Source organism: Podarcis raffonei, chromosome 5 (genome assembly GCF_027172205.1).
Source record: "Podarcis raffonei isolate rPodRaf1 chromosome 5, rPodRaf1.pri, whole genome shotgun sequence".
Lineage (NCBI taxonomy): Eukaryota > Metazoa > Chordata > Lepidosauria > Squamata > Lacertidae > Podarcis > Podarcis raffonei.
This window is the reverse complement of record NC_070606.1, coordinates 2,119,136-2,133,801: the sequence shown is the minus strand read 5'-3', so window position 1 is coordinate 2,133,801 and position 14,666 is coordinate 2,119,136. Positions and strand designations below refer to the sequence as shown.

General features: G+C 40.6%; 1 protein-coding gene across 4 annotated transcripts in view; it reads right to left on the bottom strand.

Moving 5' to 3' along the window:
* Window positions 1–7,961: 7,961 nt before the first annotated feature.
* Window positions 7,962–14,666, bottom strand: part of LRP6 (LDL receptor related protein 6) — a 102,496-nt gene continuing 95,791 nt past the window's right edge. For all 4 annotated transcript variants that reach the window (XM_053387525.1, XM_053387526.1, XM_053387523.1 and 1 more), the window contains 4 exons: window positions 14,429–14,659; window positions 12,740–12,876; window positions 11,040–11,137; window positions 7,962–9,825 (listed from right to left, as the gene is read on the bottom strand). In XM_053387525.1, coding sequence (XP_053243500.1) covers window positions 9,534–9,825; window positions 11,040–11,137; window positions 12,740–12,876; window positions 14,429–14,659 — 758 coding nt within the window. In that variant the 3' untranslated portion in view covers window positions 7,962–9,533. The remainder of the gene's footprint in view (window positions 9,826–11,039; window positions 11,138–12,739; window positions 12,877–14,428; window positions 14,660–14,666) is intronic.

Genomic DNA, 14,666 nt, shown 5'->3' with positions numbered 1-14,666 from the left:
TGTCCAGGTTAGTTTTAGAATTTAAGTTACGGTTAGGGTCAGAATGAGGGTTAGGGTTAGGGTTAGTCAGTGCTCCCCCCCCCAAAAAAAATGTTCAGGGGTACTCTCATTTTCCTACTCATATTGAAATACTGCCCCTCAATGAGGCCAAACTCCCCCTGCGTCCCCCCAGAAAAAAGCACTGGTGTTAGCATTACAGTTAGGGTTAGGGTTAGTTTTAGCGTTAGGATTAGAATTAGGGTTCAGATTAGGGTTAGGATTAGAAGTATAGTTAGGGTTAGAAGTAGAGTAAGCCACTAGAAAAGAAACAAAGTCACCAGAATACCAAAATAAAGCAAAACCTCCCGAGGTGGTATATTTGATAAACCCAAAACCAGCAAAACAAGTAGAAACAAAGAAACTAGCAGAAACGTAAAAGGCAATTGTAAAGAAGCAGAACTAAAAGAATAGGGGGAAAAGGAAAAAAAGGGGGGGAAGAAAAAAAGGGGGGGGCAAATGGCTGTAAAGAAAGCAAATTCTCCAGAAACGCCAAACCAGTGAAAACTCATGCTAAATGATGCTTGGTTTCGGAGTTTCTGATGATTTTACTCTTTCATGTTGCTTGCTTATTGGTTTCTAGTGATTCTAGTTCTTTTCCATTAGTTTTTGAGTTTCTAGTGGTTTTGTTTCATCTTCATGTTTCAGATTTTTAGGCCCTTTGTTCGCTTGTTAATGCGTATGGTGGTTCTTCACCTTTGAAAGTTGTGATTGGGTTTGGAGTTTCTGGTGAATTGGCATCTATTCCATTGGGTTTGTTTGTTTTGCGTGTTCCTTTTGGCTTCTGGGTTCTCTCTTGGCTTTTCCACTTCTGCTGGTTTTGCTTTACAGTGGTACCTCGGGTTACATATGCTTCAGGTTACAGACTCCGCTAACCCAGAAATAGTATGTCGGGTTAAGAACTTTGCTTCAGGATGAGAACAAAAATCGAGCGACAGCAGCACAGCGGCAGTGGGAGGCCCCATTAGCTAAAGTGGTACCTCAGGCTAAGAACAATTTCAGGTTAAGTACGGACCACTGGAACGAATTAAGTACTTAACCCAAGGTACCACTGTATTTTTATGAGATTTGATAATCTACAAAGCAAGCAAAAGCAAACCAACCAACCAAAATACGGTACAAGAAAGAACTACCAACAAACAAGGAACTGATAGAGTGAAATGAGACCCCGGAAAGAATTTCACTGGAAACCCCAAAACCAATCAAAGCTTATAAAACAGAAGTAATACCACCAAAAATACCGAATTGAAGAAATAAGCCTGACTGAAATGCTTGTTTTTTGTGTTGCAGTCTCTGCTTCATTTGTGTTTTTTCTTGGCTTTTGCATTTCTGCTGGTATTACTTCATTTTGATGAGGCCCGATAATCCCCAAAGCAAGAAAAACTACCAAATGAAGAAAATAAACAAGCAAGAAACAGAGATAGTGAAAGTTAATATGCTAAATGTTGCTTTGTTTTGCAGTTTCTGGTTATTTTGTTCTTCCATGTTGTTTGCTAATGGTTCTAGTTCTTTTCCACAAGTTTTTGAGTTTGGAGTGTTGAATGGTCTCTTTAAATTTGAAGGTTTATTATTGTTCCACAAGATGTGTATTTCTTTAAGGGCCAGAGCAAATAACGTGACTTAGTTTTACAGCTGTGAAGCAGTATAGCAGTAGCTTGTTAAGGTGTGGTAATTAACCTGTTGGGTACAGTATATAAAGAGCAGCACCTAGCTCTCTCAGCACCCTGGTGGTTGGGTCATGCTTATTGATATAATTAGTGTAAAAGGAGTTTTTGTTACTAAAACCTAGCTAAAGTTATTTTGCGTTCCTTGTGATGTGTGGTCTCTCCAGCACGCCTTCTGCGGTGCAACTAGTCTGCAAATAGCCAACATTGTTTTGTTTTTAGCTTTCAAGTGAATTTGCATTTATTCCATTGTTTTTCATGCTCCTTTTGACTTTGTTTCATTTCTGGGTTCTTTCTTGTCTTTTCCACTTCAGCTGGTTTTCTTTATTTTAAATGAGATTGTATTTCTGGTGGTTTTGCTTTGTTTCTGCAGGTTTTACTTTTTAAAAAGTTTTTGGTGGTTTCAAAAACAATAGAAAATATAATTTGTGGGGCACAGCCATAATCTAACAAATTCAGTTTAAATTGCCTGAGGAGAACACTTAACCATACTTTCCTCTGATTAAACAGGGATCAGGAACGTCATACCCTCAAGCTGTTTTGAACTACAACTCACATCAGAGAACCATAGAATTGTAATGTTGGAAAGGACCACAAGGATAATCTAGCTCAACGCCCTGCAATGCAGGAATCTTTTTGCTTGAACCTACGAACCTGAGATCAAGAGCCTCATCGCTAACTATTGGCCATGGAGGCTGGGTCTGATGGTAATTATTTTTCAAACATCCAAAGGACACCCAACTGCCTGCCCTTGATATGTGGCCTGACTACGTAAACCCAGCGGTTATGCATTCATTGGAAACCTCTGAAAATGTCAGTTCAGTTTATGCAGTGGCAATTGGAAAAGGCAAATTCCATTTTTGTTCAGTTTCTTCAGTAAAGTGTTATCAGGATTTTTCTCTCTCGGCTCATTTGCATAATTTAAGTGACTTTGCTAACAGAAATTTAGTGCCACAGGACATGCTCATTACTGTTCATTTATAAAAGTACAGGACTACAACAAAACATGGTGGTGTATTCTCAGCCTCTCCTCTGAAAGGTCTGGGAGAGGAAAAAATAGGCGTCTATCAGGCTATCATATCTAAAGGCTTCACCAGCAGCAGCGTTAAGACCCAGAAGCTCACTGGCCCTTGCTGGACCATTTTTTGATCTACAAATGCCTATAATTCTGTATACATAGAGTTCTCCAAATACAAATTGCTATAGCATTTCACTTTTAAACAGAGAGGCACTTGACCACCCAAGTTCAAAAGCTTAGTAGAGTGCTCCACCTCAGGGCGACAACTAGAATATGTGATTCTATTGCTGCTCCCCGCAGATTTCTCTTCTGCCCCCCCCCCCCATCACACAGTCTGAGGCAACAGAGCATGCTTAGTCAATCCTCATAGAGTTCTCGCCCCCCTCCCCCATTAGGCTTTTCCCCCAAAGGTATGTGTGTGCAGGATTAACGACTAAAATCATATTCTGCCAACCACATAGTCCTCCAGTTGGAGCCTGTCCATTATTACTTCCTCAGGCTCTGTTCCTGCAAAAGATAGTTCAGGCACTGGGGCCTGTCTTATATATTCTTTTGTGAAGACACTTTATTTGTCCTAATTGTACTAGATCTCAAAATGCTAATTTGCCCTTTTGGTCTGAAGGTCTTTCCGAGATATTAATTTGAAAACATAGCCTGATATTTTTACTTAGTTTATCTGTAGTTTTCGAATAGCAGCCTGCCGCCCGGCGCACAAGGCACCCTGAAGCAGAGCGCCCCACGCCGGGCAGACATCAGCCAGCCCCACAAGCTCGGGGGACAGCAGGGAGGCGCAGTGCCGCCATCCCGCTGTTCCTCGACCTGGTTCGGTTTCCCCGACCTGGTTTGGGGGGGGAAATAAAGGAAAAATTTTTTCCTTTATTCCCCCCCAAAAAAAACTAGGTGCGTCCTATGGGACGGAGCGTCCTATGGGATGAAAAATACGGTAACTAACTAACTAGAGCCCTTCAGCCAAGGATCACAGGGTAGGTTACAATATAAAACACAAAACATAGTAACAAACAAAAACAATAACCCCTCCACAGTGTAAAAGGCATAGATCATTTAATTAGCCATATGTAAGTTCCTGTGTCCTGTCAATATAATAAATTTATCTTCCATTCAATTTTATTATAAAAAAATCAACATTTTATTTGTTACAACTCCATGTATAGTAATAATTGAAAAGGGGGGATGGGAACTTTGTACAAGGGTTATATACAGTTTGCAAGTAAAGCACTTTTATTTTACAATTCAAAAAGAAGTGTTGGTGAATGAGTGAGTAGGGTTGACCAAATGTTGGTCATTATAACAAATACATCCTTGCAAAGCACCATCATACATAAGTCTATGACCACACTAATTGGATTTTAAAGACAGTGAAAGAAAGATAAAAATTACAAGATGTGAGCATTTAAAATATTAAAAGCAGCACCAGATCCTTCACTTTGCAAACAAGGCTTGTTCAGCTTATGGTGGCTGGTATCTTCATATGTGAAAATATCCTGACTCCATCCCTTCCCCGGTTTGACTAAAGGCAGTGGTAGATTTGACTGGAAGATTCCCCTGCCTTGTTGTTTTAGGCCTCTGGGCCAGGATCCTTTTAACCTCTTTTTGGCATCCAATGCTTCTACTGCAACAGTGAACTCTCCTCCACTCCCCCCTAAAAAAAAAACTCTTTTATTTTCCATTTTAAAGTTTAAAATGGATGCCAGACAAAAATGTCCTTAACATGGTTTAGGCTGACACCCTTTGGCCAGAAGTATTTTCAAGACAAAAATTGCCCTCCTTAATGAAAACTGCCATAAATGGACAGAGACAAATAAATTTCAGAGTGCCTGTGCTCGCACACAGATTTTGGAGTTATCACTTTACCTGCAAACATCACAAGTACAGTTTTACGAAATTCAGTCATTCCTGTGAACAGGTGCTTTCCACCACTTAACAACTAACAGATTTTACCCTGTAGCATGTAGCAGAATGGTAGCTTATCTGTGTGCTGAAAGGCCCACTTTTTTCAGTCCCATTGATTGCAGTGGGAAAGACTGAAATATACATATTTCTGTCCCCCTGAAATCAATGGAAATAAAAAAATGCATTTACAGTTTCTATGCACATTTACTTAAACATCCCATTAGTAGTGGGATGCATGTTGTATAGTTTTGCATGCATTCTGTTTTGTAATTGTGACCTATGGTTTGGATCATTCAACTTCCTATTTGGCTTTTTTTTAAAAAAAAATTCTAAATCTCGTAAATAAAAAGTAGCATTCATGACTGATTGTCATCATGCATCCCCCCAGTCTAATTTTAGTAAAAACAAACAAACCCAGAGGCTTTAAAAGTAGTCTCATACATAAAAACTTTGTACTTTGTTTACTGCATTTAGAAACTATTTTTAAATAGCTTTCTGCAGAACTCATTTACTGGGAACCCAGTTAAATAAATATAAATATTTTTTCTGTGGCTGTAAAATAATTTAATGTAGAGTACTGTTTTAGCAATTAAAGCTAAATGATACTATATCATAAAATGGAAGTTGCCTGTTCCTATCAAGCATACAGGTGCTCATCATGGTCGCTTTTCTGATAAATATTTCACAAAGTCTTTACTAGAGAAAGATTAACTTGACTTTCTGACTTTATCTTGCCAAAACAGAATTGGAAAAGGCTACAATCAGGAAGTTTAGAAATACCTTCTGCAAATGTCTATTAGACAGGTATTTATTTTAAAAACACTTGGTAACTGAAACACAAATAATATTGATTATATGGAATGCTATGGTCTCTGCCTGACTAAGGATTGTCTTCGCATGGTGGCGAATGGATGCCCATGCATCCTAAGAGAAGGACCTGCGGGATCAGACCAAGAGCCCACCCAGACCAGCATCCTGTTTCTCACAGTGGCTAACCAGATGCCTCTGCAGTCAGCATATAACCAATAGGACTTTGCATATAAAGTCTTAATGGTTATATGCTGACATAATAATCTAGCCCCTGACAGCCTCCCTGGGTTTGTCCAATTCCCCTTGAAAGCAGTCAGTTGGTGGCCATCACCACATCTTGTGGTACCAAACTCCATAACCTGTGACCTGGCTGCCCTTTGCATAGCTCCATATGCACAAGAAGCCTGTTCACACAATCTTTCATAAAATTGTGGGGATGATATGGGAAAGGATCCTGACAGCTAAAGAAAACTATGGACAAACTGGAAAACAGAAGCCAGGAGAAAGTTTTCTGTTGGGTATAAATGGCCTCCTAAGTGAAAGCAGCTCCTTGGTTCAGGGAACAAAAAGTGACTGACTACTACCTCTCTACCTCTGGTGAAGAGTTAAACTCAAAACACGTTAGGCTGAAGAAAGTGGGAGAGCACCCGCAAATAAATGTAATTTTCTCCTGTGACTTTGGATGCCTCCACCCTGTATTTCTTTCTAGCCCAGCCTTCTCCCTGATTCTTGGTGGTGGAAAGCCCTTCTGTTGCTACAGGCAAAACAGGGGTAATGATGAACAGAGCATTACAGGAAAAGTCAAGCCATGACACTACACTGCCCAGAGGTGGAGGACATGGTGCAAGTCAAGCTGAGAAGCTAGGCACCTAGAATGGTTTCATTCTATTCTTTTTATTTTATTATATTATTGCACTTTCAATTTTATAAACAAGAACAAAGATTCTATTCTTAGTGCTCTTGCTCATCTTCAAATGTAAATTCAACTCTTTGATTGATTTGTTTTAGTATGCAACTGTTGATCTACAGAGATGCGAAACAGCTTATCCTTGGCTTGACTCAAGATAGCATTTGCTCTAAGTTAGTGGCTTTCTTTCCAGGGTTTGTCCTGTGTGCACCACAAAAAATTGACAGTTATCTGTCATCTAAATGAATTTGCACAGGAGGCAAGAAATCTTGGCTCCATCACTGAAAGAAGATAGCACAGCACAGCATAAGCTCAACCACCTTGTAAAAGAAATTGGCACAAATACACACTTTGCAAGAAGAAGATTGTTGCCAACGCAGTACAAACATTTGGATTGAGATAAAGCAACGCAATATTCTGAATTCCCCAGTGCAATTTTATACGGGCTAATTCCCAGTCAGAATGGTGTTCACTTAAAGATGTCAACAATGAATGGTCACTTGCCACCAGCATTACAGCCTCTGTTCAACCTCAAATATTATTCACAGATTAGGTACTGCATGAAGTTTCCTTATTCTGCAACTTCCAGGTGATCCCAGGTAAATATTTTCTGTTCAAAAATTCAAAATGGACAGCTAGATAACTTCCAAGTTTGTGAAATGAAGCTCCTGTAATTCAGCACTTTTTTTGGGGGGGGGTTGTAGAAATGTACAAGCTAGCCTTTGAAACCAAAGCCTAATTCCAAAATTTGGCCTACAATCCTGACAAGCATAACTTTGGAAGCAAATTTCATTTAACTCATTTAAGTTTACTTCCATGTCAATGCACTTAGGTCTAGAATACAAATAGATTTCCTTTAAAGCTTCTTCAGGCACATAGTGTACATCCATTAGATTTCCAAATGCCAAGGTTGCTCATGGAGTTGAAATAAAAGTGAGCTTCTGAGAATGAAATGTAACAGTGCACAAGTTAGCAAAAAACAAAACAAAACAAAACACCAAACAAACCCCATGAAAGTTACAGATTCAAAGGTTTGGAGCCTGAAAACTTTCAGACATAAAAGGGCTTCTTTTATATAGCAGTTGTGGCTGCCATGCCCATGCTGATATACTAGTATTTCCTACATGACACAAAGCATGAAATTGTGATTTATTTCTAAATACAATAGGAGGAGGCTCTAAGGAGGAGTAGCCCATTGCAACTTTCCGGGACATGTCTATTCTGTACTCCCAAGTTTTTGAAAACACACATCTCAATTTTGTGTTTTTCTCATTTAGTTCAGCATCCAATGTGGTAATGCAGGTGCAATCATGGCTAATATGATTTCCACAAAATGTATGAAACAGCTCTTAGTGAAAATAATGGGATTTCCTGACATCTATTTACAATCAGTGTAACAATACTATTATTTTTATTCTAGCAGAAAGGTTCTGTAGCCTCTTTGTGATAGTTCCAAAGCCTGAACTTCAGAAAAGCTTTTTTCACATGTTGATTTCTTGCCAGCATGTAAAGCTACCATAAAATGAAGCCCTGGCACCCCTTCCAAATCAGGGAAGGGTTGTAGAGAAAATGAAACTAACTAGATAGATAGATAACAAAATACTTTGGCAAAGAATGATGGTAAAAAAACCTGTTGTTCACAGCAGTTTATGCTTAAGAACTGAATTTCTGCCATAGAAGAGGAAGTGGAAATCGCACTGCAAAGACTGGGTTACTTAACTTCAACAGGAAGACGTGTTTCAAACAACCAAGGAGGTCCAGAGTGCATCCTGAATGAAAAAGGCTTAAATGTTTCCTAATAAAGAAAAATATCATTTTAAAATATATATGTAAGCATTGTATACTGCGGTATTCACTAGCCACTGAAAGTACTGCAAGAACATAACATTTCATTTACATTAAACTAAGAACTGAAAGTAAAATTTTATAGTTCATAAATATTACATCTAGATGATGATGATGATGATGATGTCATTATATTTTTATACAACAACACCTTTTCTGGGCACTGAAACATTTTAAAGCGCTGGCAGGAAAAGGTATTCAGGTATAATTACCCTTGTCTTTATGATGGGAATAGCTCTGACCTGGTAGAACATAATCCTATTGTGCTGCCAGGAAAGGAAGGGGGGGGAAGACTCCTCTCACACACATGCACCCCCACACACTTAGATATTCACAAAAGGCCCATTCATTCTTTACTCAGCTCCAAAGAGTTAACATGGTGGTGGAACTAGGAACAGTCCTTAAGTTTGTGCACTCCTTCTCTTGATTCTCTTACAGCAGACAGATGCTAACAAAGAGACCTTCCTGGCCCTGCAAAATGGAGCAGGGAGACATAAGGGAAGAAGTAAGCAAGCTCGAGGCCCACTCCTTATTCTCCTCTCAGAAGGTTATTGTGGCACCCAATAAGCAGCCACAATCCACTGAACACCTATATTGTTCTTTTTAGCACACACACAGAGACTTGAAACATAACCACAGCCAAGAAAATGATAGAACACCTAGAAAGGGACAAACGTAGAAATGATGCAACTTGGCTACTTCAGAAAATGTGAATTAAACAAAAAGGTGCCCTTTTCAAAAGTGTATAAGCATCCATGATTTCACTTCTGAGAATAAAGCCCTTTATGTACCATTAGTTATCTGTCCGGTTTATGTACCATTAGTTATCAGTTTTCTTCAGCTTTAATTTGAATTGCTGGTCCATCAGAGCAAATGCCAGAGGTTATTCAGCTCTTTGAAGACGTTTATATATGCTGCTTTATGGTCGGTTCCCTTAGTTCTATTCCTTGTCAAAAGCTCTCTTCTTTTCCTTTTTGGTGTTTGGCTCATTGAACAGCAACACAACCTTGATCCTTCTATTTCCCTATGTGCTCAGTCACTTCACAAATTTTAAGGCATCTTCTTGTGTTCCATTTGGAAAAATAAACAACAAACTTCGTATACAAATTTTAAAATTTTCTTATGGCACAAAGCAGCAAACTGTTTTAGGAAAATATATAAATAACCTTCTCTCTCTCCCCACCCCCTTTCTGTACAAGATATATGCAATATAACCCCCACCCTCATTTAATAATTTTCAGCTGTACACACTATAGCCTGCCTCATGTCCTCCCCCCTCTTGATAAGGACAGTTAGTATTTACACTGTGGGTTGGAGGCAGTCAAAGGAGGGAGGGAGTCTCTCATGAGGAGTCTGTGCAAGGAGAAGGGGGCGGTGGATAGAGGTGATGAGAGTAACTCCGTTCTGTGTATGGAGATGGTGGGCAGCTCTCATAGTTCTCCTCTGCCGATAAGTACTGGCTGCGTGGTGTGGGCGGTGGGGGTACAGGCTCAGAATCATAGTTCAAATCACTGGTGTAACCCTTTCCCACAGTTGCCATCACTCTACGGCTGGGGGCGTAGTCACTGTCACAAACATCTGTGCTGCATGGTGTAGTGGGAGGGGCAAAATGGCGGTAGCTGTATGGCCTGTAACTGGGATGGGAAGGAAAAAAAGAGTTAGGAAGGAAAGACGCATCAACATTTGAAAGGAATCTCAGATTTCCTTGACCATGCAACATGCCAATATGATCAGTAGGCAAAGGGTTGTTTTTGTGGGTGTGGGTGTTTCCTGCAACATGCTGTTGGTGCAATAAAAGTACATTGATGGCTGATTGATATTGCACCATCCACACATCAATTTCACTTTATTAGTTGTCCTGCAATGTTTCCCCAATGTTAGAGCACTACAGCACTACTGCCATCTGGAAGGGAAATATGTGCCCAACAAAGGCAGGATCAAAACAAAAGCAGCAACATAACCCAGAACATTTCATAGAATCACAGAGTTGGAAGCGACTCTGAGCATCATCTAGTACAACCCTCTGCAATGCAGGAATATGCAGCTGTCCCTTACAGGGATCGAACCTTGGCGTTATCAGGACCATGCTCTAACCAAGTGAGCTATCTGAGCTATTTCTGGTATAAAAAGTTACAGGATTTCAGCAGGAAACTATGGGACATGCACTGATAGGAAAATGAAGCAGTATGTCAGTCCTGAACATTTTGCAGGCACAAACAGTATGGAAAGTGAGATTGTGCTTAACTGCCTTGATCCTATTATTAACACAACAAATAATCATGAATGCACAATAAAAAGACATTTTGGAAAAGTCCAAACACATTTTATGTTTTTCTCCTTAGACAGCTTTTGCATTAAATGAAAAATGAAGGCAGCTCCCTGTGTAGCCTCCACAGTGCAAGGAAAGACCTGCTTTGCATGACATTTCAGTAAACCTTATTTGCTCAGGGAGTGGTATATTCGTTCACTTCTTCTGCCTTCCATTTTGATACTGTCTTGGCTCGGGAAGCATATATGCATACCCCAAAAGACAACCCAATTGGCCATCCCAAAGGCAGCCCATGGGCTTACAAATATTGGGAATTAAAGGTGCCTTCGATTCACTGCTAAGAAAGCAGCTGGCACAGGTGCAAGCTTGTAAACAGCACCCTGTAAGCCAGGGCAGTCTCTAAGATGGAGTTTTGTGAAGTGGGAGGAGGACTATTTTCTTTCCGGATGACATTTGTGTACTACAAATGACTACATGCACACCATGTATGGAGTAAAAATGTTTGGGGGCTAGACAGGTTTAGTAGACTTATTTGAAATGCCACACTACAGTGCCAATGAATGCAAATAATAAAATTACCTGTACGATCGATGGGTAGATGGACTATTTGAAGAATAACCAAATTCCATCGTGTAATGTGAACGCTCAGTAGCTGGTGATGGAGGAGGATTCAAAATCTTTTGAGAGAGAGGGAGAGGAGGGGAGACAATTTTAACAGAACCATAACAAAGTTTAAAAGCAATATTTTAAGCACAGCAGTAGTAAGCCAATCCTTAGTAAGCACAGCACTAGCTTCTACCATTTAGTATGTATTTTGGAAAGTTGTTTGTGCACACAAGTTTGTTAAACCACCTAGAGTGGGGATAAAGGTGAGAAAGGAGCAGCAAAACCACTGGAAAAACATGGAAGATTAGGCCTGCAGTCAGTTCTTTATGACACCTCATAATATATTGTAACCATTTTGACAGTCACTGAGATCAAGGAGCAGGTTTTTGTCTACTGTTGAACACCATTTTGAATCACGACTGAACCTTTCAAAAGTGTAATTTTTTTTTGTTTCTTAGAATTTTGAGCAATGTCATATATATTTACTTAATTAAATTTATACGCTGCTTGATTGTAAAAAAACCCAAAACCCTCAAAGCTATAAAACAATAAAATTGAGAAAAAACACAACCATACTGTAAAACATACAAAAGTTAAAATACTAAAACAGGTTAAGATTACCTCAACTTTCTAAGCATCTGGCTAAGCTTGTCTAAGGGGGATGCAGGTGGCGCTGTGGTCTAAACCACAGAGCCTAGGGCTTGCCAATCAGAAGGTTGGCAGTTCGAATCCCCGCAACAGGGTGAGCTCCCGTTGCTCGGTCCCAGCTCCTGCCCACCTAGCAGTTCGAAAGCACGTCAAAGTGCAAGTAGATAGATACCACTCCGGCAGGAAGGTAAACAGCATTTCTGTGCGCTGCTCTGGTTCACCAAAAGCGGCTTAGTCATGCTGGCCACATGACCCGGAAGCTGTCTGCGGAGAAATGCCAGCTCCCTCGGCCTATAGAGAGAGATGAGCGCGCAACCCCAGAGTCGTTTGTGACTGGACCTAACGGTCAGGGATACCTCTACCTTTACCTAAGCTTGTCTAAACAATAACATTTTTAGCAGGCACAGAAAAGAATACAGTGAAAGTGACTGCTTGATCGCAATAGGCAGGGAGTTCCAAAGTGCTGGCACTGCCATGCTAAACAATCATGTTCTTACAAATGCAGAATGGGCATTATGTGGCACCTGTAGTAGCGCCAATTCTACCAATCGAAGCAGTCAAGTGGGCATGTGTAAGGCATGGTGATCCTGTAGGTATATGGAAATGCTAGTGTTTTACATACTACTCATTTTTACTGCTCAGAAGCATTTGCTTTTATTTCACTTCATTTATATGTCTTATTTCCATAGTGGAATTTAAGAAAGTGTACCCTGAATTCCATGGTAGTCTCCCATCAAGGCACTGATCAGATTCAAATCTTCTTAGATTCAGAAAAGTTGCTATATTGTGTACCTTCAGACTATGCCTTCAAACTGAAAGCTCCAAGGAGAAAAAATATTTATATAATAAGTTTCTATCGAATATTTAGCTTTCCTGCTCAATATTACATTACAGATTTGTTAGAATATTGACCTAACTTTGTCCTTTTCTTGTGCTGCAAAAAGAGGCTTTATGGTCCAGTTTTCAGAGCTAGGCTCAGCAGTGCTACAAATTACAGAAAGAATAGTTTATCAGAAGTGACTTACTGGAGGGAAGTAAGTGCCCTTGGTGCTTGAAGAACTGCTGGATGATGCCCCAGTAACATGGGCCCTATCATATGGAGGTCCACTACTTCCACCCATAATACTGAGTGAGCTGATGACAGATTTGCCACGGGACATTCCTAAAACAGAAAGAAAACTAATCAACATTCACAACATTGATAGAATACAATAGTATTCTGGATAGCAGGGACCATATGCCCAAGCACGCTTTAATAGCACCCATATTTTCTCCAAATAACATGAATAACTACTCTTTTAGGGAGGCTTTACACATTTTAAAGAATCTCCACCAAGTACCACTTCTACACACATTTGTTAAACCACTGAATGGGCCATGGGCCATTGCCACTTTTCGGGATGGGGTGGGGGTAGAGTGGTTTGGATGCAGAGGTGGGGCTAGTCCAGCACTCCTATGCCACCCCACCCTCACTGTCACCCTGCCCACACATCTTCCCATATCTGTGACCCTGCTGCTTTGGAGGTCAGCTCTGCGGGGGCTTCCTGCTTGCATGGCCACTCCTACTATTCACACAATACAGTAACTGTAAAGCGACACCTCACAGCTTACATGCCCCTTCTTCCATTGGGGTCCTGGGTTGAAGGGAAGCAATTTGCCTGCCAGTCTCTCTGCTATCAACTTTTGCTGACAGCCCTCAGTTCCTGTGCTTGGGCTTTTCGTTTGTTTGTAAATGTCTATAAAAGAGATCCCTCCTGGTCTGTCCTATCACCCACACACTGGACACCCACTTTTACTAGGAAGGTAATGACGGCAAAAGTAAATATTCAAAGTTTAAGAAATCATACAAACGTTTTCAATTTGCATAACTTACACAGGTTGCATAATTGAGCTTTAGTTGCTATTAGATAATGTGTCCAGGTCTGGCGTATGCATGTACTTTAGGAAAGACTACTACACACAGTGCTATTGGAAGGCAGTTAATTCCTGCCAAGAAGATCTGAAGATGGAGGAGGAAAGCCAGCACTCAATCAAAAGGACTAGACCAGCAATCGCCAACCTGGTGCCCTCCAGCTATACTGGACAACAACTCCCATCAGCATTAGCCACCTAAGTTGGGCTTGCTGGGGGTGATGGAAGATGCAGTCCAATAAAGCTCTAAGGCACCAGACTGGTGAAAGTTAGAGTGGATGTTTTAGTTGGTAAGTCTTAAAACATATACTTCCACATGGCACACTCCACCTACCCTTGTTCTGAGTTCACAATAACACCACCGGGTCTACCGCTAATCACTTTTCAGCACCACTCCTATCAGCCTATTAGGGCTTCGTTGTTGTTTAGTCGTTTAGTCGTGTCCGACTCTTCGTGACCCCATGGACCAGAGCACGCCAGGCACCTCTGTCCTCCACTACCTCCCGCAGTTTGGTCAGACTCATATTAGGGCTTCAGTAAACTGTTAATTCGGATATATTTGAGCCTAGGAATTGCCACACTTATGCCAGTGGAAGAAGCGGGTGGTGCATAAAACTCCAACTGACTATAAAAATAATGTTTGAGGATTCTAGTTGCAGCTTCTGCAAGTACAGTTGCCAAAAATAGAAGCCAGAATTCACATTGTTTTGTTGGCACACATCAGCAAAACTATGAGAAGCTTCATTCAGACAGAACATAAGAGACAACAAAGTTCCAAAATGCTTGTTTGTCTGATGACTAACCAGGAAGAGATCCAGAGAGAGAGCTTGGGTGAGGAACGTAGCCCAGTGGTACAGAAGCTGGTCCATGTGTGACATAGTCATTGCTCATTGTTTCTCCATCCCCTTTCATGCGCTGACACAATACCCTCTGGCAAACAAAGTACATAGCACCAACCAAAAAAACTGTGAGAATCACACCAATGATAGAACCTATTGTATTGGTGGCTTGCGGGGCTGGTTCCTCTGTTGTGTCTAAAAG